This window comes from Drosophila gunungcola, assembly GCF_025200985.1.
Source record: "Drosophila gunungcola strain Sukarami chromosome 2R unlocalized genomic scaffold, Dgunungcola_SK_2 000011F, whole genome shotgun sequence".
NCBI lineage: Eukaryota > Metazoa > Arthropoda > Insecta > Diptera > Drosophilidae > Drosophila > Drosophila gunungcola.
In genome coordinates, this window is record NW_026453169.1 from 1,621,094 (window position 1) to 1,648,822 (window position 27,729).

Genomic DNA, 27,729 nt, shown 5'->3' on the forward strand with positions numbered 1-27,729 from the left:
CTTAGAAATGTTTAATCAGAATTCCTGTTTTATTAGCTGTAAAATAGCCGAATGAGCATTTCCATTCCGTGCACCGCTGGCATGGAAAGCTTTTCCTCTCTCGCCGTTTTGGTTCAGCTGAGTGCAGGTTCGTTTTCATTTTCGGCTGTCCATTTCAGTAGTAGTTTTCGCGTCGGCCGCAGCACAACGAGCAAACGGAAACCGGAAACGGAAGTGGAAGTGAAAAAGTCAGTGGCTACAAAGCACAGTTAATCGGGCTGTGAACCGAAAGCAGTTAATAGACAACTGGGAACTGAGAACTGAGCGCAGTGAAGTGTTTGTTTTCGGCGTTATCAGTGGATGCACGCGTTTCCAGCTCTGATTGCGAATAGGGATCGGGTCAGGGATTGGTATTGGGATTCATATACAGATTCAGGACCCCGGACGAACGGAGGAGGCGGCGAGCCGGAGAGGCGTGTCAGTAGCAGGTGGCTGAGCCGGTTAACCACAGTCCGACGGCAAAAAGTAAATAAAAGCCCACTTGTAAATTGTGTGACAGTGCAAAACCTTTGAGGGCTTAACTGTGTGTGTGTTGCTGAGTGTTTTGAGAGTGCCGCGAGCGTTAAAACTGTTGTTTGTACACAGCAACAAAAGACGTTAATCACATTTAAATGTTTTTGGAATCTAATATAAGCAAATTTTAGGTATATCATTAAGGCTAACTACGCATACTGCACATATAAGACCTAGTTACATATAATGGACGTTATATTTTTGTTTTAAAGCCAGGGCATTCGTTTCTAGAAATTTACAATTTTAGAACGTATTATAATGTAATTTGTTTTTTACAAAAATAAAACGGATTTCATTCGTTCTTTTATTTTCTGTGTAAATATATGTTTGTGTATTTGTGACAGTCGCTCAATTAACACGGAAAAGTCTTGAGTCCTTTGCGGCTTTTCTCAAGACGACGACTGAATTTTAAGCCAATTAAATTGCAAAAAAGAAAGAAAGCTAAGTGAGATGAAAAAGTAAATGAAATGAAATGGAAAATGGCCTAATGGACTGAACTCTGTCAGTCACAACCTGAAAAGCAGAGCAGCTGTGGCAATTAAAAAGTAATTTTAATGCTTCTGTTCAGTTTGTTTGCGAAAACAATCAACGAATTACAATTAACCTGGGTATGTTTAAGAATTTGTGTGGGTTAATACAACGCCCTTGCACCGCTGTAAATCTTTTTCATCTTTCCTCTCTCAGTTCCTCTTGTTTTATTTGGCCATTGGATGCGTAGCGAGTCGCACGTAGTACGTTATTATAAACAAATCGTTTCCAGCAAAAAATCCCACAGGGGACTGACTATACACATGTAGTCATAAACATATAAATATATATCCGCACATTCACCGCAACTAGAACAGGTCAAATGAAAATCGGATCGGCGGCAAAATGCCCGGAAAGAGTAAATGTTCATTTTAAATTTAAATCCGTCGCAACCACACTCGCCGCATTGCGTGCATTGCTCCACCATGTGGCAGCGTGTCTAGATATATTTGAGTATATGCACCCATTTCTATATATATTAGCACGATTTGGTCTCGGTATTTTTGGACTCGCGCGAAGTCGAGCAAAATGCCGCAGAGTTTGACCGATTAAAAATGGAAATTTCTTCATCGCCGAAGTTGTTTGTGTTTTTTAAACGATATGCTAATAAACGAGATCGATTTGTAAATGAATAAGAATATATAAAAAAACCAGCAGGAATGCATTAAAAAAAATGTAACCAGAAAGAAAACAAAACAAAAAATCACTTAAAAAGAATATTTAAAATTAAGAAATTTTTAAAAACGATTCAATAGATTAATCTTTACAAATCGCTTTGTTTATAACCATAAGTGTGTGATTCGATAAATAACATTTTAGAACAGAAAATAAATATATAAGTCTATTACTAAATCTTTGTGCACAAAGTTTTGAATAAGCGATCACCACTCGTAGTGTAATAAAAATCTATTTAAAAAAGTACATTTAATTACGAGCTTATCTTAATCAGAATAATCATTACTCAGAAATAAGTTTTTAGTTAAATTAAAACACAATTGAAAAGACTATTAATTTATTTACGTTTAAATACATATTTTCTTTAAACTTTTATTTTAAAATTCATTTTGTTTATTTTTACTTCTTAGACATCTTTTTTTGTTTTGGAAAGTTAACCATTGTCTGAGATTGTATAAAGGTTTATTATTGTTTTTAAGTTTCAAACTTTCTCATAGGGATTCGCATAGGCAACACCAAAATAAGAATGTAAATTCCTGTGCAGAGACTAAAATTTTTTCATGTTAAGCTTTCATTATTGCAATTACTTTTTTGTCAGCTCCCTTCCTCGCGAGCTTTAAGCTGAAAGTAGTACTCAATTAAAGCCAACTTTAGCCTGCCACTTCGCGCTTAATTTTTTATCATCATCCACGGCAGCCTGCATCGTGCTTTTCCCTTTTCTTTTCTCTCCACCATCACCCGTTTCCCATTCTTTGCTCCCAGCAGAGCTGCTGAAAATCTCGCCGAAATTGGAGTCAAGTGTTTTCCCTTATTTTCTGTAGACTTTCCTTTTTTGTTTTTACGGCCAGGACATAATAGCATGTTGCCGCCTTTTCATTCGGCTTCTCTTTTTCTATACATTGTTATACACACACACATAGGTACTCACACATGTACAAATCTATACTCCACACTCGGCGAAAATACCTTTACTTTGGTATATCGAGTTAAAGAATTTTTGATTTCTTAGCTGTTTTTGTGTAAGTGTTTTTGCTCTAAACCTTTTTGATATGACTGCATTGTTAATTTTAGTTTTTACACAAACACCATGTTTTCCTAAAAATCTAGTTGAAAAAAAGTGTTATACCGTATATTAGATTAAAACTTTATAAAATTTTTAAGATCTTCTTGATAAACTTCTTAAAAGCGTACTGAACGCGGATCAATGCTGTCTTTTATTTGTTATTTTGTATGTTATTAAGATATTTTTTTAGACCTTGAAAAATAATATTATTCATCCGCCATGTTGGCTTGCAGTTATAGTCATTTGTATTAATGTTAGCATAGACAAAAAAATTCTGAGCAGTGTGCACCGGTGTAAAGAGCGGCACACAAGCCTTTTTCCGGTTTTTCCCATTTTCCTATCGTCCGCCGCTTTTGGCTTTCGCCTTCAATTGAAGCGGCTAAGTTGACCTTTTTGTTAATAGTGCTCACACACCGCTACACGCGGATACCAATATGCTGGAATATATGGCGTAGGGGCATTGTCTGCGCCGGAATTTGATGTTAGCACAGCTGATTGATTTATTGTCTGCCCGGCTGACAATCCTAAGTCCGCCAGTTGGCAGCTAAGCCAAACAGTGCCGCAAAATGCCAAAGGAGTCTCAGCGGCGCTACCGTTTGCAATAAAAAAAATTATCCACCGAAGCTCGGTGTGTTTTGTGGGTGTGGGTAAGTGTGTTCGCTTGTGTGTTTATGCGGCTGCAAGTGTGAGTGCCCGTGTGCATGGGACGTAGCTATAATTAAGAGCGTTGGCGAAAGCGAAAGCGACAGCGCGTACTAGCCGCCATTTTCATTTTACGATAACTGCTTTCACCTACTTATTTGCCATTGCGGGAATGCATGCACTCGCTCCTAATTTTCACACAATTCCAAACCCATTTTCCCACTTACCTGTCTTTCCGCCGCCGATGCGTCACCTCCACTTGGGTTCTGTTTTATTATTCCCCCCTCCAATTAAAAACTTGGTTTTTGACTTTCTAAATTTTCTAGTTAGTTTTAGGGGCGTCTAAAAGTATTGGTACTGTCTGGCATAAGTTAAGTTTTTCTAACGTTTAACCACTTATCTCATACTGATTTATTTTTATATGATTTTTTGATTATTCTTCATTTCTATTAAAAACTATTTTCTCTTAAATAAATTTTTTTAGATAACTGAACTTTCCGCCATATTTTTAACAATTTTGTTATAAATGTTGTCTCTGGAACTCTAGAGTAATTTGTAAAATGTGATTTATGTTTTTGCATTATTTATTTTTTTTTCACCTTTACAAGCCACATTACTTTCACCTTAAATATTCCAGCATCTGTCGGCTCATTGCTTCGGTTTTATTTCTCCCCTTTAATGAAATTTTTACTTTGGAATTTGTAAATGTAATTTATTATTCAAAAAGCTGTCATTTTTATGCAACTGTGTTGACATTATCCCGTGTATCTTCCCACCATGCCTTCGTTTATATTGTTCCTCCCTTAAATGAAATACTCTGCCTCGGAATTTTTATATTAATTCCTTATGTACTTCGTTTTGCGTTCAAAAATTATCATTTAAATTGCAAAGCGTGTGCTCACTCATTACACATTCTCTCATGGCTTTTGATATCTTGGCCAGAAAGCCCGAAGCATGCCAAAGTGACGGCCAAAAGTTCTTAAACTTTTAGGGGTCGCTCAACCAACAAAAATGAGACATAAATGCATAAATTTAATGAGTATCGAGCGGTTGGCCGGTCAACGGTAGCATATAAAAGTGAGGGGCGTGGTCAGTTCCAGGCTTTCAGATGTGGACAAGAGTGCCCAGGCAGTGAGAGCTATCTCAATTATCTTTGGACAATGACAGCTGCTAACTAGAGTTATTTACTTAAGTGGAAATGGTAATTTTTTCTTGGATAAGGTTGAGAGTAATGTATTAAAAGATTATCAGTCACTTAAGTTAATATTCCAGGGCAAGGCCGGGAAAAATTAAGTTTAAACGACTTTTAAATGCCCAAGACCTTATGGATTTTATACTTTTTATTGTCACAATTTGATTATGGCAGTTTGTCAAACTGTTAAACTTCGGCCAACTTTTGTGTTGGATCATTGGACCATAATCAAAACATTGAAAGTAATGGAACAGATTTGTCGCAGGTCCCATCAGGACTTTTTCTTTTCAAAGTTGGCCATAAAAAAATTCGTCCTTTTTTTTACAGGCGTTTGATGGACAATTTTCCCAATTGGTTCTCTGAGCAAGTGAAATCGGCAACGGTCCTCTGGGCGCCGTGTTCCCTTACAATGTCAATAAAAATAAATGCTGAAGCCGCTTGTAACATGTTATTGGTTTACTTTTGTGAAAAGCGCAAAATCACAGTAAACGGTGCCAATAAAAGAGTCTAAAATGTACACCGACAACAGGTTGGGAAAAAAACTAGCATGGTATCGCAAAAACACGGACCACACATGTTAGCCAGACAGTTTTCAGTCGTGCATGCTAATCGAAAATCCGTAAACACAAAGGCAGAATTCCCACAAAACACACGCATGATCGGGGCAATCCACAAATTGAATTGTCTGGTGCAGATGAAACATGCTATGAATATGGGATTATGTATAACACATTAGGTATGCATTGTGTGTGTGTGTGTGTGTGTGAGGTTAGTGCTGGGAGTGTTGAACTAGGTAAGGTATCCCACGTGGCGTATGCGCAATGCCAATTAAAATCAAAAGCCTGGCCCCAAAAAGTATGCAGCACATAATGTAATTGGATTCCGTTTCTGTTTCTTTCGCTTCGATCTGGTTAATGAATAACGAATGAGTCGTATTCGCTTAATTATGATTGAGTTGAGAACACAGCTCATTATAATTAATGTAAATGTTGAACATCCACTCACATATAGTTAGCAGTATAGTTTTTGCACAAATATATATGCGCATATTTTGCCGCAGGCCATTAATGCCATTCTGATTTATTGCAGCCTCCTCTCGGCCACAAACACTGGGCCACAATTAACCGCATGCCACAGCCGCAGTGAGAAAAAGCAAATACCAAAATCAAAACAGAACCACTCGGTGAATGAAGGGAGAACAATAACCGGAGAAAGACCAAAGGTGGAGTAAAATGCGGCCTAAATGCTTTGGCAATTATGCCAATATTGTTAACAAAATACGAAATGTATCAAACTAAGTAAGGGCGACAGCACGAAGCCGCAGGAATTACAAAGGACCCAGGAGCAAGGACCAAGGACCAAGGGATTGGCGACGACAGGTGGCAGTTGGTCGCTTGGGACCTTTTTCCTCAATTCATTTCGTAAAGGCCCGAAAACATCCCTCTCGATTGCCGAAAAGCAACAGAGCTCAAATTCGAAACCCAACCCAGCCAGCCAGCCACTAGCCCCAATTGAAACCTCAATAGAAATACAAACGGAAGCCGAAACAAAAACTCACTTAGGTTGCCATCCAAATCAACGGCTGTCAGACAAAAAGTCGCTTTTTATTGATTTTTTATAAAGCCAAGCAGCAACACCAAAAGCAATGAACAGCACACAATAATAACACAAGCCGCAGAAGCAGAAACAAAATAAAAATAATAACAAAAACAAAAACAAAATGCGAACGCAATGTGAATAATTCCCCAGTTGAACCGAAGTGAGCACGAAACAGAAAAACTGTTGGAATATTCCTCACCCCCACTCCCTCAGCCCCACTTTTCCCCCGTCCGCCAGGATCTCCCACTATATAATAGCCTACTATCGGAACGTTCATCAAATGCGATTCGATTTGATGACGTTTCAAACAGGAGACACCGGAGAGACGGACGCACACGGGGCCCCATAAAAATGTGTTATAAAAATACACACGCATAAATTTCCCCCTACCACCCCACAAGGACATAAATATATCAAAGCCAGGCCGGGGAAAATTTAATGCAAATGTCATTGGAAAAGTCAATTAGCAGGAAAGCCAATGAACAGAGCGGAAATGCTGCAGCTGCACAATTGCAAAATTGAAAATTGATTACGAGTACAAGTACGAGGCACACAAACAAATAAAACGGGAGTGTGGGGCAAAACAGCAAGACTGATTTTAGTTTAGTTAGATTATTTTTAAAGCAACTATTTTGTGAGGAAAAAAAAAACAGAAACTGCAACAACGAATTAGCCAAGCGGAAACCCTAGCGAAAAAAAAGAAGAACCGACCGCCCACATAGAAAGCAAGGGAAACCGGCAGCCAAGCAGCCAAGCAGCCAAACCAACTAGGGCAACAAAAGCATCGACATCCCCAACGAAAAGCAACCGGATTCATACGAAAGCATGTTTGTGTTCATAGCTGTGCTGTTTGTTAACGCTTGCCTAGCGGGTAAGTACCAGATCCCTACTACCAGAATTTAGGGTCGTAAGCTCCCTCGAACAAGTCGTAATGATATGCAGCAACAATGTGGCAGTGGGTTACCTAATCCAGCTCAAATTGTCGCAATTTATGTACACCAATTTACTAGAGTTTCGTCAAAGGTCAAGTTTACGATTTTAACTATCAGTTCTTTTTTTGAGTGTAGAAAAGTTAGTCAAAAGAATTTATCGGTTGTCTAATTCAAACTTGAGTTTATTTTTGGATATGTCTACCAATATAAATATTTAGTACATATTGCCTCAGGAACGAGCAAAGAGTGGAGTGAAAAAGAATTTAGGTCACACGATAACCATCTTTCATTTATTGACTTATAAGCTTTTGTTAAATATACAACTTTAAAATGTTTTCTGGAATATATACATATTTACTTATATTTTCAAGTGTTTTGACTCAGAAAAGGGATTTGATCGCTTGAGTTTAAATAAATAAAGGTTAACTAGCCTATAAAATTAATATGGTACTTTAGCGGTTTCGTTTATTGACTTCTAAACTTTTGTTAAATATACAATTTTAAAATTTTCCCTGGAATATATACAAAATTATTGTTATTTTCAAGTGTCTCAGAAAAGATATTTGATCGCTTGAGTTTAAATAAATATAGGTTAATTAGCATATAATATGGTACTCTAGCGTTGTGTAAATAATTTTGGAAAAGATTTTTTTGCTTTAATTAAAGATATTTATTTATTTGCACATTTAGCTGACTTTAAAACAAGGCAAGATTTTTTAAATAACTTAAACACAAATTTATGTTTATTCATAACCTAAGCCAATATAAATGCTTAAAATAGATTTACCATAAATAAATTTCCGTCATTTGTGGACTAGAATTCTATCCAACAAAAATCATGTATCAACAAAAGGCTTTCAACACGTCCGACTTAGATTTATAATGTTGGTTCATCATTTGCGTAATTAAAATTCCAATAATAAAAATTCAGCTTAAAGCAAAACTTAAAACATGACTATAGGGCTTATGAGACATGATTTATTATATTAAAAGCCCAAATATTTATATAAAAATTAAAAATACGTTTGTATACATAAAACAAATGCACGCAAAAACATTTAATCATCAAAATGTTTTCAAATGTTTTACATTTCATTTGCATTAATGTAAATTAGAATTTCGTCAAAGACCATGCTAAGAACAATTTTAAGAACAAAACGTATAAATATTGGGTATTAAACTAATAAAGAAGTTTGTCTTAGCGAAAATCGATAGCAACTAAACAGTAAAGTTCATAATTATTAGGAAGAAAGAAAAATGGGGGACCTCAAAGCCATAAACAAAAAACCACTGCTCCATCTGGTCAATTGATTAAAGATTGACAGCTGAATCAGTGGTAATCTCCTCATTGGACAGAGAAGACTTGAAGAAAATCCATAAAGCTCTTCATTTTATGACACAACTTTAGTGCTGATGTCTTAACGACGTCGCTTTAACCAAATCCAGCTAATTCCCCCGACGCATAAACTTGGCCAGTGCCCGTGAACTATTTTGATGTATATACTATAAGCATTTACAGCGATAATGACATAATAACTAGCAATTATTGTTATAATAGGCACCATTCCGGCTACGCCGGAGAACATAACCGTTACGTTTCTGACGCCCACGGCGGTCCGAGTGTCGTGGCAGACGCAAATCGATCTGAAGGCACATCCCATCGAGAAGTACATCGTGACGTACAAGCCGACGGATGACAGGTAGGTACCACAAACAAAGCTAGAACTCAATCCGCCGGGCCACTTGACTGTCTAAATGACGGTAAAGCACACTTACTTACCATCCAACTGACTGACACAAAAGGCTTAGAGGTTGGGCGGTCTTAGCGCACGGAAAAAAAATTTTGTTTAATTTTTTCTTTGCCTTTTTTTTACTTTAATGCGATTTAGATGTACATTTTTGCACTTTAATTAATATCGGTCGTGCTCCAATGTAGTATACGACCGTACTGGGATCGATGATTTTGAATAGAGGGGCTAAAACCGTTTAAGTGATACTAAAATATATCCCCAAACTAAAACATTGAAAGTTAAACTATTTTTCAAATTTTCTGATGTATAAATAAATAATTAATAATAAGTAATTTATATTTCTATTATCAACATGACCAATTCTTAAAATACTGCCTTCAAAGTAGCAAATAATTCTATATTATTATTTAACAAGTAAGGAAGCAAGCTTCGGCAAAGTTTAAAAATTAAATATTTTTTAAGACAAAAGTAGTCATTATAGTCATTAAATCTAAATCTAAACATTTTAAACATATGCGAATAAGTTTTGAAAAACATTAAAGCAACGATGATTTTTTGATCGTTCGTATGGCAGCTATATGAAAACGTTTTTGAGTTAAATAAAATAAAATGCGTTAATCTAAACAATTAAACCATTACTATGTCCAAAAAAAATTAAAAAAAAAATAAAAATTAGAGCAGATACAATTTTTGATATTTTTTTTAAATTTTGTTTGCATGGGAGCTATATTATATAGTCGTCCGATTTTAATCAAATTTTAACCGTAAATAAAAAATAATAAACCATCATTAAATATAGAAAAACTTAAACAAAAATTAAAAAATAACAAAATTATAATTTGTATTCATTTTTTTGCCCTATTGTTCCTATGGGAGCTATATGATACAGTCCTCTGATCCGGCTTCAAAACTGAGAGCTAGTTTGCGTAGAATTTTTCTCCGTGCAAGGCGATTGCAATTGCATTTATGCAGAGTCCGAGCAAATAAAAACAACTCTGCCTGCAATTGACGGCCAGTGGAATGAGTTTGTGGCGAAAAGCCTAGAGTCTAGGGGGCGTCAGCGGGACGGGGGGCGTGGCAACGGTCAGTCAAGAGCACTGTCTGCGCTCATAATTGTGTGTGTGCGCCTGCTTGAGGCTTGTGCTTCTGCTTCTGTGCTTCTATGCGAGTGCCAGTGCGAATGCGAGTGTATTTGCTTGGCCATGAGCTAAATAACGGCCCAAGTTAGAGTAAACCGAGGTAAGGGAGTGGGTGGGAAAACCCCAAGCAGAAGCTACAACACGAAAATGGAAAACTTAAGGCGACTGCAGGGAGAAAGAAAAACAGAAAAACAAAAGCCGCGTGTACTTGGAGTCAAGTTATTTAAAACAAAGGCGAATATTGCGAGTTTTGTACACAAAGCGGGGCCAACTTCCCGAAAATTACAGCTGAATTTCTCGAACTCAAACCACCAGCTGCCAAATAAAAAATTTAAATTATTCTGCCTTTCCCAGGATTTTCCCATGTGAAGCAAAACTTTTGTCTACCGTTTTAGACCTATACAATTTTCCATGAGTTCTCTTTATTCTTATTGACATCAAAATGGGATTTAAGCCTGTCCAAAGCAAATTAAATTTAAAATATTTCTTGAGATAACGAGTTTTTAAGAATATGCCGATTTTTACAAAGATTATTTGAGTTACTTATTCAAATTTACTAAAGCGATGCATATTAAAAAATGTATTTGTAACATAACATAAATGTTAGTTTACCAATAATCAAAAATATTTAAAAAAATTTTCATCAATTTGATGCCTAAAAAAAGTCTTAAGAACTTGTTTCATATATGGTCAATGAACTATTAAAGGGTTTTATTTATTTAATAAAGTTTCAACAGGGAAATAAAGTGCACCAGAGTAAGAAGAGCACCATTAAACATAAGGTAGTTCGAAGTTTAAGAACTTCTATCGACCAACATTATTTCCACTCAATTAGGCGCGATTTACGGTGAACTTGAGTTGTGAAAAGTTCGAGTTGGGTAAGTTTGCCAGCATATAACCGTTGGCACTGCCACATTCTCGAACAGCAAGCTCTCATGTGCACACATATGTCAGGGACTTTGGGACCGTGCCAGTTTCAGTTAACTCTCATGGCAATATTCTTGATGATTTACCGAAATAATGCAGCCCAGCTGCAGCTGTTTTGCCTGCAATTTACCATCTTACCATTCCCATATGCATTGCCACCTCTATACATCTCATCCTCGCTGATTGCTATTTCTCATCGCCATGTTTGTTGCGTGGCAACCGGAAGAGGAGCAGTTACCCATCCGAACACTGGAAAAAAACGCACTAATTCTTAAGTTTTGCACACAAGAGATTGTCTTTTTTGTTCTATTGTAAAAAAACATTTTGTTTTTGTCTATTATATCAAATTTATCAAGTATTACAAAAATAATTTTTTTTATTAGTCCTACGTCAATACAAATGGTTTTCTGTGATTTGTTGACCCATTAAAACAAATATTTCAATATCAGCTTGGCACGTTTCTGCAATTTAACCATAAAATACAAATTACAAATATCAAGCTGGACCAGATTGAAATGACAAATTATATTTCTTAAAGTTAAGCATTGGAATCTATTATCACATTTATTGGTGCTAGGAAAAACGATGATTTTAAAAATGTCTAAAAGTAGTTTTGGCAATGGTTTTGTTCTATCTACACCTGCCTAGCCTTTTCAAAATATCAACAGATCATCAATCAAAATGTACAATTGTTTAAATGAAACTTGTATTAAAAAGTGATTTTTGAAAAGAAAATTGTTTACTTTAACAAGGAATAATAGGTATTATGCTAATTTCAAGTGCATGTTATCGCCGTGTACTGATGGGAATGAGATGGGCCGAATGGCTTGCATATTTCGCCAGCAAACTAAGCACTTCCGCTCCGTGTTGGCCAAGTCCAAGTGGCAGCCAGTTTGGCTCGTTCGCGATGCCATGGAATGCCGTCCGTGTAATAAGTTAAGTGCTCGGCTTTTGTGCCTTTTGACTGCAGTCCGCTGCCGACTGTTTTCCAAGGTGTTTTTCAATTTAATGGCCCGTTTTGCGTGAGTCTGTGTGTATGTGTGTATGTTGGCCATTTTCTGTTGGCTGCATGAGCGTGTTTTGTCTTTTACTGCCCGCCAATCCATTCGAACGCCAAGCCTTCTTGTTGTTGTTACTACCGCTCCTGGCCCGCTCTTCTATAAAGTTCACGCCTATGTCAAAATTTTTATTACAAAACTTGGGTCCTAGCTGGTGTTTTTTCGGTAGTTGCCTCGTTCGTTTGGTCATTATTTATTAGTCAGTTTGTTTTTAATTTTTGTGTTACTTTCCTATCGATTTTTGTTGTATTACATACTTCCGACTGCCAGTCATTATGGTGGGCGGTTGGCGGTGGTTTCCCTGTGCTCTATCTTCCTGCCGTTTTTCGAGTAAATTGTGCCCGTGAATAATGTATGATTTGTACATAGACACGTTGACGGTGAGTCGGCTCGAGCTTTGCCTTTGGCATTAGCTTGGGCCTTGCCTTGGGCTCGAGCTCCCCGACTGGAATAGACTTTTGTCCTAGACGTTTCAGACAGGTACACAGATATGCCCGAACACACATCGATATCCACGTGCTTGTGCGCACAGAGAATTTTTCAAGTTATAGGACTGCAAAGCCTTACAAGAGGAAAAGAATTTTTGTATTTAAAAAAAAAAAAGAAAAACTATAATTTAAAAGAAATTTATTTTTAAAGACGTGGATGAATGATTATATACCAAAGGTACTCATGCTAAATTAAAAATTTTTATGTCGCTATTAAGTTTACCTTTATTGTAGCCTACAAGTCTTAAAGTAATGTTCAAATATTGTTATATTCTTGCAAATGGTATTACAATTTCAGTCAGAAGCTTGCAATGCAGTGAAGGAGACATTTCCGACCCTACAGGTATATATATTCTTGATCAGCATCACTAGGAGAGTCGATCTAGCCTGTCCGTCCGTTTCTACGCGAACAAGTCTCTCAGTTTTAAAGCTATCTGCATGAAAGTTCTTCAAGATATAGAAATTGTTTTTTATTTCTGAATATAGTTTAAATTTGATTAAAATCGGACGACTATATCATATCGCTCCCAGGGGAACAATCGGCATACTACCAAAAAAAAAATAAAATAAAATGTTAACTCTCCTAATGGTTTAATAATTCAGAATTACGCTTTTAAATTTATTCAAATCGGAAAACGATATCATATATCTAGAAACGATCAAATGAATATCAATTTAGCTTCAATATTTTTTTAACATATACATAAGCATATAATTTATTTTTGCAATAGCTGCAAGGGTGTATAAACTTCGGCTTGCCGAAATAAAAATGTACATAGTTTTTCTGAAAACTGTCTTTTAAAACGTTCAAAATAAATTTTTATTTATATATGTAATATTTATATTATAATATTTATTTATATTATAATAAACAATTCTCGAAACAAATTAATGTAATTCACAATTTTTGTTTCAATGTACCATGCATGCTCTAAATTGCTAAGTGGATTTATGAAATTCTTGACGAACAATGAGTGGCTGTTGTAGGGGGTGGAGTTCAATACGTCCAAGCATGTCAAGCACCATCAATAACAATAATAATTAATAACAATTACTGTCCCAGCGGAGGAGGGACAGTGGCAAGAGGCGTAAAAGGGGCGGGGCGGACAGGACATGTTCACGTTGCGGACAAGACAAAGGCAGAGTGGATGGAAAATCCCGATCAATAGGTAGCCGTTTTCTAGAATTTATTCATTATTGTTATCTGCGTTTTTAGAGCCAATTTGACATTATTAAAATTGAAATGTCAAGGCCCCTACAAATACAAACAGCTATAGTTGCTGTGTACTGGCTAAGCGGATGAGATTTGAGTGTTGCCAGCTGTGCCGTGTCGTTTTCTCGGATGACAACAAAAATTTTCCAGTAAAAGCCATAAAAGTGCACAGGCCGCAGTAACAGGAAATGGAATCGAGAGCATAGAGCCAAGCATAACGTAAACCTGATTTGTACTTTCCATATAAGCATATAAGCAGGCTTTGTGTTGTTTCTAAGGAACTCCTATGTGTGCATTCGCTTTTTCCTTGGAAGTTATCTATCCAGCCCATTAAGTCCTTCATTGAACATTGATAGACCTTTCCAATGGGGCGTATGCGTATTTTTAATTGAATTTTTAAGTTAATGCAAATGCAGGACGATTGTCACGAAACTCATTTGGCTGTCGATCAAACTATAAATGGTTAGTTGCATCCAGGAACACGAGCTAGCTAAAAGTAACGTTTTTTGAGACCAGCTCATGAACGTCATAAGTTATTAAATAACATTAGAAGCCCCAATTGCCTTTCGTGCGAGTACACATTTGTATATTTTGTATGACATACTGTATGCGCACACTGCGAAGTTTGAGTAACGAATGCGAAAGTTCTGGTGCCCAGCAAGCTAATTTTTTATTTATCAAACCGGAACGAACCGGATAACACTCACAAAAGGGGACATTAAAAAAGGAAAAGCCGGCCGAATTGCATATTTCCAGCCATATTTCTGAATATCAAATAACTCAAAGCCCACAATCAGGCCGTAAAGAGAAAGGAAAACCGGCGAGAAAATTAGAAACTTCCTTCCTTCCTTTTTGAGGAAATTCGCTTGCATTTTGTATGGCCGAAAGGGCAAAGGATCCACCCAGAAAACTACCAGTAAAATTTTAGCCATGGCGTGAGTTTAAATTGTGTATAATGAGCGGCTTCGTCGGCGAATTTAATGCCAAACAGTGAGAAGGCGGTACGAGAGCCGGGTATTAAATTTGATTTTTCCCCAGGCGTCGCCACACGATGAAAACTTTAACGGCGAAACTTTAGACAACGTCTGGCACTGTCACATATGGCATATCGCATCCACCGATGTTTGCCCAAGTCGGCCCAATTCCAGTTGCCCTGCGGCCGCATGTCTATTGGCCCGGTGCAAATGGATGTGACACATGTGGCTGCTAATCAATTATTTAGCCGCCGGCGCGGGCGAAATGAGAAGAGTTTTTGCGGACCAGCCAGATGTAAATTCACAATGAGCCGTAAAAAGCCCTCTTAAGTCCTTAAATCGTGTCAATTGGTAGTCTTATCAAAGGGAATTTGGATTTTTTCAAGGTTTCACCTTTTTATTCAAATACCTTTTTTTTTAGGGAGGCAAAATTGTAGAATTTTATTCAAATTATTTTTTGGATTCGATTCGTAATCTTTTTGATTACATTTTTCAAGGCATTTATTTCACCCTTGTGTTTATTTAGCAAAAATTTTTATGATACTTGTAACATAGAAAAAACCTGTCTTAATTAAGTGTATACCGATAAGATCACCAATTAAAATGATGCATGCTAGTTTAAACAGTGGGACCAACATAATAAAAGTAAACCTTTTTGAGGAAAAATAATATTTATGATAAACATAATGTAAACATATATAAAATATTAAATGCAAATACGGCTTTATATTACGAATGCATTTTTGTTGTTACACGAATTCAAGTTTTCGGTTATGTTACTTGCCTTTTTCTGTTGGTATGCATTTTTGGTATTTTATTGTGTTTCTATAACTAAATTAAAATTTTAAAAATTTTGACAGATGTTGACCCTTGTATCGGGTTCCTGATATCAGGATCCTCAGAAACCGTCTCCTGATCTTAGGATCTTGAGACTTGAATACATTTTTGTATGTTCATTTTACATATTTAAATTGGTTACTTTGAACTTTAATTAAATAAATTTATTTAAATTTTCACTTGACTATTACATGCCTACTTGTTCATTAATTTCAAATATAACTATAGATTTAAAATTTTTTTTTATCATAATAAGATATATTTACCTAACCGTTATATTTATTAGCTTATGTTAAAATTGGCTTGCACAGCATTTAAAATATTTACTCTTCTAATTTTAAAATTTTCTTTAATTACCATAAATGCGTTTGTAATCGCTAGGATTTAAAATGTTTTTTTTTTTGCTGAATGGTCTAAAATGTCATTTGTAAATATATTATAACGTTTTGTTTTAATGCTTTAAATTTACTCCCATAAATTAAGATCATAATGTGTTTTTAATCGTTAGAGTTTTTAAATGTTTTTACAAACAATAAACATTTTTGCATCGTTTAAAATGTCAGTTTAGCATGTTTTAAAAAATGTCCTTAATTTATTTGCATAAATTAAGAGCATTAATAGATCGACAAGACGGCAATGTTTAGCTGTGTTTTGTTTTTATAACATTTACGTTTGCTTGTTCGACTTTGTTGTTTCTTCGTCTGCTGGCGAAAAGCGGTACACTTCTGTGCCCTGTTTTCTGTTCGGACATCGGTTCCACTGGGGGCCATTGGGTGGTCTGTGGGGGAGTGTGTTTGTTACATGTATGAATAATGAATCATTTGTCAGGCGCTTGTTGTTGCCACGGCCGTAGTAATAGAAGCCGGTGCACAAAGGCCAGAAGTCTGGGAAACTGGGACACTTCTGCCGCCCCACGCACTCGGCGCAAGGAACAGGATCGGTGGTGGGTGGGTAATGTGAGCTTCATTGGCAAATCTAGGACATGTTTGTTAACTGCTCCGGCTGTGGCGAAAGTGACAAAGTGAAATATTGGCCAATGGTGTAATTACCAACACGGACCGGCCTCATATTTCACGACTGGAATGTTATAGTTTGTTCAATTAGCGCACACACACACACACACACACACACACAGACAGACACACATGCGATTGCACAATCCGCCGCAAGCCGCCCAATCCCCAACCTCCAGCCCCCCCACCTCCACACTTTCACCCTTAGCTGCCGTTCGAGAGTGGTAATTGAATTAATTTAAGTTACAGGGTTGTACAGGACGTCGCTGGCAGCAGCGAGGCCATTGTCCTGGATCGCCTGCTGCCCAGCACACAGTACTCGCTCGTTGTGACGGCCATTTGGCAGGGCAAGAAGTATCGCAGTCGCGGTCAGATCAAGTTCAAGACGCTGGGTGAGTACCCTCCGTGGATTAGACTCTTGGCCGTAATCACAAACGTTTGATTTTTCATCCCCCCAGATCTGCCGAGGAACACCTCACAGCAGGACTTTCCGCCGGGTATCTATGGTAATGGAAGCAACGGCGGTCGCAACGGCAGCGCAAATGCCAGCATCTTCGGCGACGATGTGACCTCCACAGCCACGAACACCCTAACACATGCAACTACCAGGGAATTGCCCACTGTAAGACTCAAAGATACCCAAAGATCAAGTACTAAACCATCCGCACTGAAAATGACAGTTCCTAGCTAAGCAACCAGTTTTAGTATTTAACAGTCTTAAAGAAAAGTTTGCAGAATACAGGCAATGGAGACTAAAGTATACATTAGTATTTTTAACTAAAAATTGATGCATTTCATTTTTTCCATTTTGTTGCTATTTATACAGACAGGAACTTGATTTTTATATTACATATGGAACAATTCATTATTCTTTAAATCAAAGTGTAGGTAATTCTTGCATACTGAAAAGATTTTTAATTTGTGTGCAAAATGTTTAGGATTAGGATGTGAGTATTAGGTTATTGTTCAAGACTTAACGTATTGAATTTCATATGTTCTGAATTTTTATAGTTATAAGTCTGCTTTAATGGCAGAAAAAAACGTTTAGGGCAGTGGTACCCTTATTTTCTATATACTCCCCAAAATAGGCACTGTAAACTGTAGCATTTCGCCACTACACTCGCAAAGTATATTTGTACATTTAGGGACCTAAAACCACCCAATTTAGGCCTTGAAAAGACGCCATTATACCTAAATCGTTATGTGAATTGCCTTCTACAGATACGCGGCGTGGAGATCGGCATCGTCCTGATCGTGCTGATGGTGTGGGCCGGAGCCATCGCGCTGTTCTTCAACCGATGGGGCAAGATCCGGATGCTGCTGCCCTACCAGCCGGACTACAAGCACGAGCAGCTGAAGGTGCCGGGCACGGGAGTCTGCAGTGCCAGCGGATGCAATGGCCAGCACTCGCACCAGGTAAGTGCCACTCGAGGAACTCCAATCCCAGTCCCAGTCCCGATCCCGATCGGGGAGGTGAGGACGATGGTTGTGCGGGCCTCTAGGATAACACGGAGCGCTGAGCGTTTGGATTTTCGCGAAGGAACTTATCTCCGTTTCGTTTTTGTTATGCTTCATTTTTAGAACCTACACCCCGATTTCTTTGTCAAGGTATTCAAAAACAACAAATTCTTCCAACTACTTACTATATACGAAACAAACAAAAATATCTTTGCATTTTATTCGCTTTTTTTCTATGCATCAATTCAAGAAAATATTCGACTCCTGTTGAACAGTACACTCACAATTTCCTATTTAATCCGTGCACAGCCTAGACCAACCCATTAAAAATAGTCTGAATAATATCTGAAAATTCCCCGAGAATGTTCTAGAAGTTAATTAAAAAATCCTTTCCTATCAACTAAATTCTTCTTTAGCTTTTCTGCTACTTTGTGGTCCGTTTGTGAAATTTGATAAATTGGTGGTTGCAGATTTAAATACTCTGCTCCGGAAAAATATTTAATGCATTTTCCCTGTAGCACTCAGACGTTTTCGACTGTTTCTTCTTATGATTTGCTTGCTAAGATAGCACGTGCTAGTTTCTCATTTATTTCGGCTTTCTTTTCCGTAGGCTTTGGCACTAGTTGTGGGGCATACTCTGTGGATCTAAACAGTGGCATATATTCTTTAGCCTTTCTGCAGAGTATGAAGTCTTCGGTCCGCCGAAGTCAACTAGCGAATTCACCTAGATTCATTAGGCTCAGGATGCGCTATGCATATGAGAGCACCTCTAATTTATAACTCGTACTATCCACATTCCATATACATACAGCCGAACTCTTCTAAAAAAAAACTTGAAGCGATTAATTTTCAATGTCAGATTTCAGTATTATAAAAATATCCTTTTTGTTGATTTAAAATATTACACTGAGTGGTAATATCAAATATTATATTTGGCTTTTAAATACAAAATTTAAATTTGTAAAATAATTTTAAATACAAAGCATATTGAATTGCAAGATTTGATATTTAAATAATTAAATTAACAAGAAAAATATTGGTCCAAATTTTGTATTTTGTTTTATACACAATATATGCAATTTAAAAAAATAGTCAAATTAAATTTTGAGCCAAATGTAATGTTTCACGAAAATCAAAGACACAAACATTTAAATATCGAATAAATTAATCGGATTTATAACATTTTTATCAGTGTACTCTTTTAAGCAAATTACAATTTCTTAGATTGAGGTTCATTTACGAAAAATCGCTTTTGAAGATACATTTTATAATGCAGTTTAAATTCTGTAAGAAAAATCCCTTTAATAATTAAATTTATGAAACATTTTAAATTCTATAAAAGTAAATCATTTCGAAATAATTTCAATGAAAGTTAATATATTTTGACATAAGCATAAAAGCCAAGTTTTAGTTAGAGTTGTTCGCCGGTATTTTTAATGCATTTAGCGATTTTGGTTTTCGGTTTTGAGCTTTGCTGTTCAGGTTGGCGCTTTCCCGAGATCTCACTGACCAAACGTTCCCTACTTTCACTTCGCTCTCGCCTGCTGATCTCGTTCCTGCTGTTCCTGCTGTTCCTGCTCCTGCTCCTGCCGCTCTTACCGTTGCTGCTGTCGCGATCCTTGCGTTTTTGGTTGGCCCTGGCCGCGGCGCTGGCCAACCAACGCACACAAACAGTGTTTGCCCCGCTGCGAGGGCTGTGGGCTGTTCGACCGCTGCTTCCAGTATCCGCGAAGGGAGCTGGAGCGCGACTGCGGCTGCCAGTTTGCCCTGCTGCACAAGGCGGACGTGGAGAGCTAGCAACCAGCGCACCGCGAAGCCTCCTCGGCGGCCGTGAGTGCGGCCTCCAGCCACGGACATGGCCATAGCCATAGTCATGGCCATGGCACGCCGGTGAACACCTATGTGCGCGGGCCCAGCGTCGACAATCAGTCGATTGTGGGCGCCAATGTGCTGGAGAACGTCGACAGCGCGGAAGGGGCCCACGGGGACATGGACATCGAGGTGGAGGGGGACGAGGTCCCGGACAAGGATCAGGAGGACCAGCAGCTGCTTCAGCGAGAGAAGGAGCCGGTCGTCCAACGCATCCTGCCGCTGCAGGCGGGCGCCATTAAGCAGCGGAAGTTCGCCCAGCAGCGCGGCATCCTCAAGAACTCGCAGGAGCGCACCTTCGTCGAGGAGGACGAGGTGCTGGAGGCCAAGAAGCAGCTCATACTGCGCCGCCGCCGCCTCTTCAGCCACTATAGGCAGTACGACCAGTGGCGGCGGCGGCAGTTCAGCTACGATCCCAGTTACTTTCGCCCGCCTCCGCTGCAGCCTCGAGCGCTGGCATGCGCTGATCACCAGCTGGGGGCCACCACCGATGCGGCGTCGGCGGCATCCTCGGCCAGTGCCGGGCGGCGGAGGCGCCAGTACCGCAGGCAGTACTCCTGTGCGGACCGCTCGCGGGAGGGATCGCGCGACAGCCGCGCCTCCTCGACGATGCAGCTGCAGATGCAGAAGTACCACAGCCTGGTGGCCAGCGACACCATCCACACCGAGTCGTCGGTGCTCAACCACAGCAACTACAGCGAGCCGGCCAGCGTAAGTCAGCCAGCTAGTGTTGGGCGGACGATAGAAACACAGAGTGGCTCACTTGGGCGAGGGAGCATGGAATGGTGAAGCTTAAATTTTTCAAACACATTCATTTTATTATCTTACTTTCTCAGGGATTTTGTGTTTAGTACTTGTCAAAAAGTGGAGCTATGGCCTGCAATCCAGTTTAAGCGCTTGTTACTCATACGCAGTGTTGGCCCTCTCTAAGAGATTTTTAGGAACTGAAATCAATTCACATACTTGCGAACAAGCTTAACGTTTTTATCAAAGTTTAAAACCAAATTTGTATCGAAGTTTAAAAACTTTTGACTTGGCCCACCAGTATGCTTAATTTTTGTTAATTTGATTACTGAAAATTTTATGGCCGTTTCCAAGAATTCTAAAAGCTTTAATAGTTTTTCATTTACATATAATTTTCCCAAAAAAAACCTTATAAGCCCTATTCAAATAAAATTTTTTCAATTACCATATAAGCCCTAATTGAGTAAACATTTTAAAACCTACCATTTTAAAATGATATACCATATGATTTCTGCACACAATTTATGCGTTTAAAAAAATTATGCAAATTTAAATAGTGTCTGTTATGAAGAGTACATTTTGTTTATGCAAACACTTTTTGCGCCATTTAATGAAATAATTGCATATAATGGGAGAGATGATTTAATCCAATAAATTAACATTAAATTCAACAAGTTTTAATTTATTCAGACAATTAATTAACTTATTTATCATTCAATTACATTTTATTATTTTGAATACACAAATTGTCAAGCCTATTATATATTTTTCTGACAGTCATTTATCCTATTAAACATTGGTTTTGTTTTGGTTATATTAAAATTCAATAATTTTGTATGGCTAGCCACCGAAATCTTCCCAACTGAGTATTGGGAGTTCCCTCGCCAAAGGTTGAGCCACTGACTTTGTCCACCAAAAAGAGCAGGGTGTTCCCAACACTGGCCCCCAGCACTAGCACTTGCAGCTTGTGGTGCACGTGCACGTGGTTTTTGCTTGGAGTTCGTGTTCCCGTTCGAGTTCGAGTTCGATTTCGATTTCGAGTTCCACTTCAGATTGCAGACCGGAGCACCAATTCGCACCAATCACCCATCACCACCACCACTTTGTACAGAAAACTTGCAGCTATGTACCTTCACTGGATGGAAAAGGCCCGCACTCGCTCACTTCTGCCACAGCAAATATCACAAATCGCAATCCGCAATCCGCAGACCGCAATCCGCATCCGCTTGTGTCCCGGCTTCGTGTGTTGTCCCTCAGTAGTTTGTAGCCAGGTAGTCTGTCCCACGCTTGTCGCTTGCTCCTGTTCTTGTTGTTCCAGTGGCGGGAGGTCGTTGTTAGTGGGCTTATGTGTTGTGCGTGTGACTCCCCAAGAGAACTGTCCGCTCTACTCCGCTCTCCTCTCTATCTCTTTCTATCTCTCTTCCCTCTCTCTCCCTCTGCCTCTGCTCTGCCGCTGCTCTGCGCCTGCGGGACGCAGTTCGACAGCAGTGAATGTGCCCACCCACCGTTGCACTGCAATAGCCGCGTAAGCAACTGGCCGGAGGATGCGGCTGCAGCCAGCAGAGACCCCCACTGACATCCTTTCCATTGCAGCACATCCACATGCTGGCCGAGGAGCACTCCACCTCCATCTCGGAGCGCTGCACGCGCAGCCGGATCAACTCGGCCATCTTCGTGTCCTCGGAGGGACGGGGCTTCGACTCCATCGAGTTCCTGCGCCGCCACGGATCCCAGAGTGTGCTCTGCCGGAAGGCCAAGAGTGCCGAGAACATCACGGACAACGGCCGCAGGGTGAGTGCAGACATAAGCGTCGATTTCAATACTAAGATAACAGACAGGTTTAATGCAGTGCTGTTTTGTTTTATTTTGTAACATTACGTAGATAATAACAATAATAAATCTAAAGGAATTTCTTGTAAGGCATTGAGGGTGTTAGTAACTGGGACCTTCGACTGTGTCATATTAAAAAAAAATATATATTTTGTTTGACATGTTAATTATTTTTTTTATTTATATAATTTATTTATATATATTACACAGGCCTAACAGAAGTTTTTTTAAGGCCCAAGCGCATATAATTATGATATACTAGACTTTTCTAAGCATAGTATTTGCGCTATTTTTAATTTAATTTTAAGAGTGGTCATCCGATTTTAGTACACTTTTTGCGAATTAAAAGTCGTATGGTTCTTCCACATGGTCTTTTTTCATTTGATTCCCTAACTTAAGCAGAAGCGAATATGTAGAATTATAATTTTAAAAATCACAGTGAAATTAAAAAATCTCAATTTGTGAACAGCGTTAAAAAATCAAATAAAATTATTTTCTTCCATGTTTTTTTTTACATAAAATTAAGTTGTGTTTTTATCACTTGAGACATTAAATAAGTTTCTCTGAGCTGTTCCAGATTTAACACTTTTTTCCCAGTCACAATTCAAAATTGTGATATCGGCAGTCTAAAATAGCATTAAATTATTTAAAGAAGTTAAAATTTCCCTTACTTTTATTAAATACCCATATGCTTTTTAATACCAACCTTTAATAGTTCTTCATAAGTCCTGGATATTTCTAAAATTGAAAGTCTATTTGGGTCCATACAGTTTAAATATTTAATAGACTTTTTTAACTTTATTTGAATGGTTAAAATTGTCCATTGTCATCAGTTTAAGTTTAAGTTTATTCTACTATTGGGGCACCTAATTTAAAAAGTCATAATAATATTTTTTTTATGAAAAAAGTAAGTAGTTTATAAGTGATCTGTATTAAGCTTTGTTTACCTTGAAAAACATATTTGCACAAATCACCGCATACACCATACGACTACTGAGCTTAAACTTTAATGATCTGTTTAAATTTATACCAATTTCCAGAAGAGTCTGCGCCCATGGCGCACCGACGATGAATCCTGCAAGCAGCAGCACCTCTCGCAGGACAGCAATGACATCGAGCTGAAGGAGTGCGGCGGCGCTGGAGGAGAGCTGCTCCGCCTGCCGGTCATCCACGACGGCAAGCAGTCGCCCACGGCCGTTACAAGTCTGCTGGCTCGATCGGCGGCCATAACCACGGCCAACATGATCGTGGGCAGCATTTCGCTGGAGGCACCGCCACCCTACATGCAGGACGACGAGGGCGACACGCTGTCCACGGCGGCACTGATCCACAGCGACGCGGCTGCCGTGGTCCACGAGTCGCAGGACTCGGCGGAGACGGTGGAGGAACTGGTGCATGTGCCACTTCTGGCCAGTGCCACGGCCACGGCCAGTGTGTCGACCTCGTCCTCGCCCAGCATTGCCATCGAGGCCAAGCCGCGGGTCCTGGTGCATCAGCGATCCTCCACGGCCTCCTCGTCGCCGCACAGCAGCCCCAAGAACCTGGGCAACCTCGCGCTGAAGATCGTCAAGCCCAAGATCAGTGCCGTGCCAATGGTTTCCGTATCCGGTCCCTCGCCGCCCATCGAGAAGCCACCGCTGGCGGAGTGCTTGTAACAAATGGCAGCCGAAACATTTATCTAAGCTCGTGCTCAAGGCAACTGGACCCCGCATCCTGGACAGTCCTTAAATACCAAAAATACCAAAAGTCCCAGACAACAAAACCCCAGTCCAAATCCAAATCCTACATAAGTAATCTAAGACGAGAAAATTGAGTTGGAGAAAGTATGCCAGCTGCTCAAATAAGTGTTTCGGTGAGAGGCTTTAAAATGGAGAACGCAAAAAAGTAAGTTCAAGGACAAGATATTAGGATAATAGGATAGACACAAAAAGATATTGTACCAGTGGTCATCACCAGGCAAAGAAAGCTTTGTATATTCAACAACGACTGAAGTATACACATATGTACATCATAAACGAAAACAATGGTAATCTGTAGAACCTAAGGACTCGAGTCGATTGCGTATGTGTGTATACATACCTATTAACTGATAAATCAGCTTTAACAACAAACAAGTAAACTATCAGGCTTTAATTATACGACGATGATGAATTTCTGGTTTAACCTAGTCTGTAGACTCACCCTAGCTGTTGAAACGAATAAATCAATTCTCTTTAACTGTTCTCCTATACATATAGCCAAAAAAAAAAAAACAAAAAAAAAACAAAACCACTTGGGCACCACAACTGTTATACACGCGATCTATATAGATTTACTGAATATATTTATATTTATACACCCAGTAAAATTACGTACATGCGTCTAAGAGCCCTGCAAGAATCGACAGGTGTTGAAACCTTTCTCAAGATGTTTTAATGAATTAAATACAGAATTTCGATTTGTTTGTTAAAACTGAAAAAAAGACCAGTTGAATCATGCAGGACTCTACTACGTATCCTAGAGGTATTCGGACCCACTCTATACACTTAGCACTTATTGTTAAGACGACGAAATCACATAGTCCAAATGTTACTTGCTAACATATCAATTACTCTACTGTACCCACGACCAAAGCGAAACGTTTGAAACTGTAAACTAGTCGATAATTAGCGGTAAGCATTATATTTCAAAACCACTAACTAAATGTAGAGTTTTTGTCAAGTAAGTGCCCTGGATGACTTCTGAGAGTGTTTTTAAAACCAGATTCTTACATGTATCCCGTGTAGATGTTTCTGTAGCTCGAACTTTACCCCATGCAAAAGATTATAACAGACCTTAAGCGTACATATTGATGGATTTATAGAAGTTTATATAGTGAAGTTATTATAGGAATCTCCAGCTAGCACCAAGCCCCATTTGCTCCTGCTCACTGATTTAGGTAGTCTCTATACATATTAGTTATGATACTCCAAATTTTATCTTTCCACCTGTGCGTTAGACACTTGAAATCTCTCCTATCCAGTTCGTTTAAATGAAATAACAAAAGAAAATGTAAATAAACACCGCACTTGTACCTACAACAACTGAAACACTCTTCAGTGGAACACAAACATTGTAATTAAGGAATTGTCAATTTATGGTCCAAAGCTACAATAAATAGAACATCATTTGGATGGTTCAGCAGTAAGCTTAACTAAGTTCTAGTTACGTTCGATTCGCTAACGCAAAACAAAAATAAAAATGTGTGAATGTGTATTTTTGAAATCAAATAAACGAATTACATAAATGTAATGACCTCGTTTCATAAAGAGTTTTTCGAAATCTTTTCGAATATCACACAGTGGTTTCCTTGGTCGTAGTAGCTCTTAGTTAGCTGTACCTCTGGGAGCTGGGCCACCAGGCTCTCAAGCTCCTGCTCTTCGAAGACGTGGTAATAGCGCAGGTATGTGGTCCTCTGTTCATCCTTGGTCTTCCAGGGCACCAGCACGTCCTGCTGCTGAAACTCAGTGCGATTGGTGTGCACGGGCAGTGGGGTATTGTTGGCCAGTTTTTCTAGTTGCTGGTGTTGCTTCTGGCGTTGCTGCTGCTCGGTGGTGCGTTCCTTATTTACTGCTTTATTTTGCCGGAGATAAGCGGACTTTTTATCATTCTTTCGCTGATCCTTGGCCCAAACATAAACCAGAGCACGACCTCCTGGTCGAAGAACCCGTGCCATCTCTTTGATAGCGGCCAGTCTACGCTCCCCAGTTGCCAGGTGATGTATGACTGCTATGCTGATGCAGCCATCGATGCTGGACGAGCGCACAGGCACACTGAGGCAGTCGCATCGAAACACATTCTGTCCCTTTCGACGGCCCACAGCAAGCAGTCCTTGGGCGCGGTCGCAACCGATGGCGAGGAGTTGGGGATTGCAGCCCAGATACTTTCCGTTGCCGCAGCCAATGTCCAGCACTACGGACTGGGGATCGAATGATTCTAGAAATCCGGCCACTTGTGGCCAAGGTGTGTGTCTCGTTTCGCTAAAGTGGTCCGCAATCTTATCGTACACCTCGTGGACATTCTGTTGCTCCAGGCTGACGGCTTGCGTAGCCAGGGAGGCTGACAATTCCTGTGGTGCCTTGCTTTGTCGAGTGTCGCAAAGCATGGGATACGAACAGTCGCAGGGTCCTCTTCGTAGGCGTCTAAATGTCAAGGAAGTCCGCTTGCCACGGGCTTGTGTGGTCAAACCTCCTGATGCACTGGGCACCACATCGATGTGCTTCGGCCTGATGCCGTGCGTCCAATCGTAGCGAGCCTCGCCGGACATGATTAGCAAGGAGCGTCGCGGCAATCTGACCTGGACCTGCTCCTCTCCTCGCCGGAAATCCATTACCACATCGGATTGCAGGGACAGCGAGAGAATTGGGTCCAAGAAGGCACTATGTGTGTCCACATGCGGAGGTATTCCATGACCAGGCTCGTACTCATTCACCGTCAGCTGGTCCGGAGTGCTCCAGTCCCAGGTGGATGAAGAATTTTCCAGTCGTGGCCATAGAACATCACAGGCTGTTGGTATAGATTGATCCAGAGGCTTTGAGGGATCTACATTGTTGCTTCCATACAGAAACTCATAGCCAAAGTGCTTGACAATTCGATGCTTCAAAGTGCCGGAGCCCTCAGAGGTTTTCCCATCTGCAGCAATGGCTTCCAGCAGCGTTGATTCCTCCTCTTCGCTGACAAAATCCGGAATTACCACGAGGCCACTGGGAAGATGTCTGTTCCACTCACTTTTGCCCGCAAGAGCCGGTAACTCCTTTATGTAACTCAGGTAGGCCACAGCTCCCTGTTGTCCTATGGTGGAGACGTTGTGCATGCCCAGATATATAAGCTGGGAGTCCTCCAGGGTGGCACAGACCACAAAACAATATGATTTTCCAGGCAACATGATCACCTCGGTGACCTTTCCGCTGGACTTGTTCGCCGCTTGGAGTAAGTTCTCCTCCGTGAGCCCATTGCTGAGTCCCACATTGAGGATCGCCAAATATGGAGTAGGGTCATCACTCGGGGTTACATCGCAGTCACTTTTAATAATGGCCAGACATCTACGCTGCTTTTTATCAGCCTTTTTAGCCTTGTTTACCTTTTGCGGTTTCTCATCAACGTGCATTTTGTGACCAGTGTGTACACACCTAAGGAATATATTCTATGGGTATAAGCCGAATTTGTGAATTCCCTTTTATAAAACTGGTTCGCCTCTCGTGGAACTAGTTGATAAGCGCAATTTTCG

The 27,729-nt window shown here is 39.5% G+C and overlaps 2 protein-coding genes across 8 annotated transcripts; one reads left to right on the forward strand and one right to left on the reverse strand.

Annotated features, from left to right (window-relative positions):
* Window positions 1–138: 138 nt before the first annotated feature.
* On the forward strand, window positions 139–25,754 carry LOC128255502 (uncharacterized). Of its 7 annotated transcripts, XM_052985145.1 has the most exons (10): window positions 140–504; window positions 5,742–7,122; window positions 8,742–8,883; window positions 16,827–16,975; window positions 17,042–17,205; window positions 17,805–17,999; window positions 18,165–18,191; window positions 22,132–22,179; window positions 22,248–22,445; window positions 23,525–25,754. In XM_052985145.1, exons 2-10 carry the CDS (start codon window positions 7,077–7,079, stop codon window positions 24,137–24,139), a joined length of 1,584 nt encoding a protein of 527 aa, XP_052841105.1. In that variant the 5' UTR covers window positions 140–504; window positions 5,742–7,076; the 3' UTR covers window positions 24,140–25,754. The 7 variants fall into 7 exon arrangements, with proteins under 7 accessions (XP_052841111.1, XP_052841105.1, XP_052841106.1 ...); XM_052985146.1 differs by lacking the exon at window positions 18,165–18,191 and having other exon boundaries at window positions 141–504; XM_052985147.1 differs by lacking the exon at window positions 18,165–18,191 and having other exon boundaries at window positions 141–504; window positions 16,833–16,975.
* LOC128255500 (alkylated DNA repair protein alkB homolog 8) lies at window positions 25,699–27,619 on the reverse strand. The gene has a single exon (XM_052985141.1). It carries the CDS (start codon window positions 27,607–27,609, stop codon window positions 25,765–25,767), a length of 1,845 nt encoding a protein of 614 aa, XP_052841101.1. The 5' UTR covers window positions 27,610–27,619; the 3' UTR covers window positions 25,699–25,764.
* Between the last annotated feature and the right edge of the window lie 110 nt (window positions 27,620–27,729).

Coding starts and splice junctions, on each gene's coding strand:
- LOC128255502 (XM_052985145.1), top strand. CDS start 7,077: ATGTTTGTGTTCATAGCTGTGCTGTTTGTTAACGCTTGCCTAGCGG. Junction 16,976..17,041: donor GATCAAGTTCAAGACGCTGG/GTGAGTACCCTC, acceptor TCATCCCCCCAG/ATCTGCCGAGGAACACCTCA. Junction 17,206..17,804: donor CTACCAGGGAATTGCCCACT/GTAAGACTCAAA, acceptor TGCCTTCTACAG/ATACGCGGCGTGGAGATCGG.
- LOC128255500 (XM_052985141.1), bottom strand. CDS start 27,609: ATGCACGTTGATGAGAAACCGCAAAAGGTAAACAAGGCTAAAAAGGCT.